This window comes from Anopheles coustani, chromosome X (genome assembly GCF_943734705.1).
Source record: "Anopheles coustani chromosome X, idAnoCousDA_361_x.2, whole genome shotgun sequence".
NCBI lineage: Eukaryota > Metazoa > Arthropoda > Insecta > Diptera > Culicidae > Anopheles > Anopheles coustani.
Genome location: NC_071290.1, coordinates 3,699,377 through 3,705,017, shown reverse-complemented (window position 1 = coordinate 3,705,017; position 5,641 = coordinate 3,699,377). Strand labels below are relative to the sequence as shown.

Here is a 5,641-nt window from a genome sequence, read left to right as displayed (position 1 = left end):
TTACCTGCTTGTTGACTTTTAACCTATCCAACTCATGAAATACATATAAGCTGCATTTAAGGAGCTTAACTTAAGTATTATCTGTCGTAGTATCGTACAACGAACGACAATAGTAGTCACGAGGAGTTCATTCGAATCCGAAACATAATAGATCGACAGTCTTTTACGTTTAGTCTTTTATTGAAATCCTCACAGTAGATTGATTATAACATAAGGAAACGATGATGCATATACATATATTTCTTATGAATTCGTTAATATAAACAAAGCATTAGAAGGAAAATAATGGAAGAATGAATTACTGGAAATTATAAAAAAAAATCAATTATGGCCAGTCCTTGCCAATCAGTCAAAACTAAAATGCTTTCCATGTCAGCCGGCATGGCGAGAATCTACCTCACTGGCGATCAAATTCAAAAGCGACCGGGTTGCTAGGTCGAGTGGAGTTTTCTCGTACGCATTAAGAAGGGTACGATTTGCCCCACGCTTCAACAGCAAGATCGCACACGTTTGCTCATTTTCTTCGCATGCCAAATGCAGCGGTGTGTTGCCTTCTTTGTTGGCTTTGTTTGGATTGGCCCCGTGCAGAAGCAGTGTGTCCACGATGTGGTTGTGGCCAAGCGACGTTGCCCGGTGCAATGGCGTGTCGCCGATCTTGTCGACAATATTGACATCAGCACCCTCATTCAGTAAATAGTTGGCGATGTCGAGTCTGCCCTTCGAGCACGCGTACTGCAGTGCCGAATGACCACCGCGGTTGCGGTGATTGATGTCAGCACCCGCCTTCACCATCAGCACCGTAGTTGGAAGGAAGCCGCCGACGGAAGCCAACACCAGCGGTGTCGCATTGGTGTCATCCTCTGCATCCCGCTGTTCCGGGAAGCGCTGAAGGATGTATTTGCATAGCTCTTCCTTCCCAGCCAGTGCTGCCCAGTGCAACACAAACCGGTCGTTCTGCAAAGCAAGCAAATGGAGGGATTAAAACACTTTCCTTCAATGATGAGTATGCAGTTGCAGGGCTACTGCTTAAATCTAACCTCATCTTTCTGGGAAATTATGTTTGAGTTTTCCGTCAGTATGTAGTCTATCTCCTCCTGACGTTTACGTACAAACTCATAAATTTCCATAGTTTTGCTGGTCATGGTCAGCACGTATGATAGAGGCACGATGGTCAAAAAGAAGTTTTCCGTTCAATTGCGCACTTTGAGTATCCACGGCGTTTGTTTTCGAACTGAACACTTCAGTTACTGTGCTTCATCACTGCCCAGATATGCTGTCAGTGTTACCAAATGTCAATGGAATTGGGCAGCAACCAAGGTAGCTAGGCGAAACTGTAGTTGCTTCAGGATAATTTGAACTAACCGTTAAACAAACTGAAATTATGGAAAGGAAATGCAACGGCCTTCATGCGTGCGATTTATTTCGCATGATTTGGTTTCAATATCATATATTTTTAAATTTTTGACAAGCATTAGATCGTAGGACACACACGTGGAGCATCTCAAATGGGCATGTCATGTATGTGTTTGGGGTCATGTGAATGGGAAGTCATGCTTCAGCCACCTAGCATTGAAGAAACATGAAAGATTTTCCGTTCCCTCAAGAACAACAAGTCGCCTGGCACAGTCGGACGGAACAACAGCCGAACAGATCAAAAACGGAGGCGCAAATCTAGAAAACGAAATTCATCGACTGATATCTGAGATATGGGATAGCAAATCGATGCCTTGTGACTGGAATCTTGGCATCATCTACCCCATATACAAAAAGGAAGATAAGTTATATACCGCCTACAAAATATTCTACCCCGTTCTTTAAGAACGACTTGACCCATACGCTGAAGAGATAGTAGGAAACTATCAGAGAGAATTCCTAATAGGGAGATCAACCACTGATCAGATCTCCACCATGCGACAAGTCCTGGAGAAGATGGCAGAGTATCTACAAAACACGTTCCATCTCTTCATTGACTTTAAAGCCGCATATGATAGCATAGCCAGGGTAAAACTGTATCAAGCCATGAGCTCATTTGGAATCCTGGCTAAATTAATCAGACTTGTAAGAATGACTATGATCAACGTCACTTATCAGATGAAGGTGGACGGAAAACTCTCAAGTTCCTTTGCTACCACCAAGGAACTGCGCCAAGGGGATGGGATTGCTTGCATACTCTTCAACCTAGCGCTAGAGAGGGACATCCGAGACTCGGAGGTAGAAACTTTGGCGACCTTCTTTTATAAATCAATCCAGATCCTGGTATACGCTGATGATAATGATATTATTGGTAGAACACTCCTATGTAGACCGAAGTAGACCTATGTAGCAGAAGCATACCAAAGTATAGGCAAGCTGCGAATAACCTCGGACTGCAGATTAACGAGGGAAAAACCAAGATGATGGTGACACCATCAGCGGCCCTGCCAACAATTGAACATTGAAGATGAAATTCATGCTAGGGTGCTGGCAGCCAACCGGTCATATTACAGTCTGAAAAATCTCTTCCACTAATGATACTTGTCAAGACAGCCGAAGCTGGGACTATACCGGACATACATAGTTCCAGTGCTTACATACGCCACCGGGACATGGAGTCTGTCCAAATCTGACGAAGCCCTCTTAGCCGTGTTCGAGAGGAAGATGCTCAGGAGGATTTTTGGCCCCGTATGTGAGGAGGGACAATGGAGGAGCCGATATAATGACGAGCTCTACGAGCTGTACGGAGACCTCACTGTCGTACAGCGAAATAGACTCGCCAGACTCCGGTGAGCTGGTCATGTAATGCGAATGGCACCGGACGACCCAGCCCGTAAAGTCCTTTTAGGTTGTCCCCAAGGACAGAGGAGGTGTGGTAGGCCTAAATTGAGGTAGAAGAATGGTATAGATGAAACCATCAATAAAGCCGGGATACGGAATTGGACCTCCGTGGTGAGCGACCGTGAGCGGCTTTGGGTGGAGCTTCGTCAGGCCAAGACCGCTCAGCGGTTGCAGTGCCAACTAAGTAAGTAAATCATGTATAAACGAGCAACTTAAGATTAAGTATTATCTGTCGTAGTATCGTACAATGAACGACAATAATAGTCACAAAGAGTTCAAGCGAATCCAAAACGTAATAAATCGACAAAGCCTCATTCCTTTAATCCTTTATTAAAATCCTCAAAGTGATTAAAACATAAGGAACCGATGGTGGATATACGTATATTTCTTATGAATTCGTTAATATAAACAAAACATTACAAGAAAAAGAATGGAAGAAAGAATTACTGGAACTTTTAAAAATTCAATTGGCCATAATTCCTTGCCAATCAGTCAAAACTAAAATGCTTTCCATGTCAGCCGGCATGGCGAGAATCTACCTCACTGGCGATCAAATTCAAAAGCGACCGGGTTGCTAGGTCGAGTGGAGTTTTCTCGTACGCATTAAGAAGGGTACGATTTGCCCCACGCTTCAACAGCAAGATCGCACACGTTTGCTCATTTTCTTCGCATGCCAAATGCAGCGGTGTGTTGCCTTCTTTGTTGGCTTTGTTTGGATTGGCCCCGTGCAGAAGCAGTGTGTCCACGATGTGGTTGTGGCCAAGCGACGTTGCCCGGTGCAATGGCGTGTCGCCGATCTTGTCGACAATATTGACATCAGCACCCTCATTCAGTAAATAGTTGGCGATGTCGAGTCTGCCCTTCGAGCACGCGTACTGCAGTGCCGAATGACCACCGCGGTTGCGGTGATTGATGTCAGCACCCGCCTTCACCATCAGCACCGTAGTTGGAAGGAAGCCGCCGACGGAAGCCAACACCAGCGGTGTCGCATTGGTGTCATCCTCTGCATCCCGCTGTTCCGGGAAGCGCTGAAGGATGTATTTGCATAGCTCTTCCTTCCCAGCCAGTGCTGCCCAGTGCAACACAAACCGGTCGTTCTGCAAAACAAGCAAATGGAGGGATTAAAACACTTTCCTTCAATGATGAGTATGCAGTTGCAGGGCTACTGCTTAAATCTAACCTCATCTTTCTGGGAAACTATATTTGAGTTTTCTTTCAGTATGTAGTCTATCTCCTCCTGACGTTTACGTACAAACTCGTAAATTTTCATAGTTTTGCTGGTGTAGGCAACACGTATTATAGAGGCACGATGGTCAAAAAGAAGTTTTCCGTTCAATTGCGCACTTTGAGCATCCACGGCGTTCGTTTTCGAACTGAACACTTCAGTTAACTGTGCTTCAGCACTGCCCAGATATGCTGTCAGTGTTACCAAATGTCAATGGCATTGGGCAGCAACCAAGGTAGCTGAAGCTAGTGCTTCAGGATAATTTGAACTAACCGTTAAACAAACTGAAATTATGAAACATGTGAACATGGTGTGGAACATAGAAATAAATATTATGCTGTAGTGGCCAATGAACGTGAGAAAGTATTGGAAGCAGCAGTATTGTATGACAATATGAATATTAACATTTGTTGATGTCTATAACATGTTTCCGTTGATTTCTTTCCCAAACAAAAAGAAAAAGCCAGAGTACATCACCCACCGAAAATGGTTCAAATAATAATAAGAAAAGTATCATTTTCGTTAGTCGGGAATCTTCTTTATTTTATTCTTCCACTTTACGCCAATTCATTTGATAGCGTCAGTTAGATTACTGTGATCGAGTGTGCTGTTACGTTTTAAAAATGTCTAAAGTGCGTGATTATTAGATTTGAATTTTAGTCTAGCTATGTTCGTTCACCTCACTTGCATTTCTATCTCTCCGCCATTTCGGTTAGATACTCTACCTATCTAGTGCAGATCTTTCCATTCCATCGGTTAAAAAAGTTGGTTGGCGAGATAACGAGAAGAAGGAATGTGCCAGCGAATGAAAACTAAACGAATGTGTATGGGACGTGTGGGAAAACACACTAACCGGTCGATCAGGAAACGTCAAGCTACCAACCAACTTTTGCACAAGTTGCAAACCGACATGCCTGTTGGAGGACGATATCTCAATGTTCTTCAACGTCTACGACTTTTCCGCTCACTGAGATTACGTTACGTACACGGGTATTAGTACGCTGTCTACTGCTAGTAATAATGCTATGGCTACCATTACAACCGCTAGATTATTACAATGACGACCACCTCTACCAGTAGAGTCTTCCAAGCGACGTACCACTCATTCTTTTCTCCTGCGCCTGATAAACGCGCACAAATGGAGAAACCGTAGCACCCGTCGTGGGTGCCAGGTTGGACACCAGGTTATCTTCAAGTATTTCCCCTCCACGATCACGACAACTGCCATCACAGATGACAAATAGACCTACAGAACGCGATTGAACGGCCAAGAATATTATAAATTCGTATATTTTCTATTAAAGCTATTTACTCATCATCATTATCATAAGTTTTCCTCATCGTTTATGTCATCCGCTATATCTTTCACCTTCTATTCCTTCTAAATCTGATAATCTGTCCTTTGTTGCATGTTTATAATTATTTCTTTTCCCTCCATTTCTTGTACCCTTGCTGCTATTTCCCACTTTTACTGGCCCTCTGCTTTTATCCTTTCGCTTCAGCTTGTCAAAAATGTGTTTCACTAGCGACGAATCCTGTCCGTAGGAAATCTAATTTTACACATCGATTTGTTTTTCTTCGAATATATTTATCTCTTTCCTC

General features: G+C 43.5%; 2 protein-coding genes across 2 annotated transcripts; both read right to left on the bottom strand.

Annotated features, from left to right (window-relative positions):
* Positions 1 to 135: 135 nt before the first annotated feature.
* LOC131269527 (26S proteasome non-ATPase regulatory subunit 10-like) lies at positions 136 to 1,223 on the bottom strand. Its single transcript, XM_058271939.1, has 2 exons — positions 1,038 to 1,223; positions 136 to 954 (listed from the first exon to the last, which is right to left on the bottom strand). Exons 1-2 carry the CDS (start codon positions 1,140 to 1,142, stop codon positions 373 to 375), a joined length of 687 nt encoding a protein of 228 aa, XP_058127922.1. The 5' UTR covers positions 1,143 to 1,223; the 3' UTR covers positions 136 to 372.
* Positions 1,224 to 3,208: 1,985 nt separating this feature from the next.
* Positions 3,209 to 4,086, bottom strand: LOC131269528 (26S proteasome non-ATPase regulatory subunit 10-like). The gene is made up of 2 exons (XM_058271940.1): positions 3,995 to 4,086; positions 3,209 to 3,911 (listed from the first exon to the last, which is right to left on the bottom strand). The coding sequence occupies exons 1-2, from the start codon at positions 4,082 to 4,084 to the stop codon at positions 3,330 to 3,332; spliced, it is 672 nt and encodes a 223-aa protein (XP_058127923.1). The 5' UTR covers positions 4,085 to 4,086; the 3' UTR covers positions 3,209 to 3,329.
* Between the last annotated feature and the right edge of the window lie 1,555 nt (positions 4,087 to 5,641).

Coding starts and splice junctions, on each gene's coding strand:
- LOC131269527 (XM_058271939.1), bottom strand. CDS start 1,142: ATGACCAGCAAAACTATGGAAATTTATGAGTTTGTACGTAAACGTCAG. Junction 955..1,037: donor TAATTTCCCAGAAAGATGAG/GTTAGATTTAAG, acceptor CTTGCTTTGCAG/AACGACCGGTTTGTGTTGCA.
- LOC131269528 (XM_058271940.1), bottom strand. CDS start 4,084: ATGAAAATTTACGAGTTTGTACGTAAACGTCAGGAGGAGATAGACTAC. Junction 3,912..3,994: donor TAGTTTCCCAGAAAGATGAG/GTTAGATTTAAG, acceptor CTTGTTTTGCAG/AACGACCGGTTTGTGTTGCA.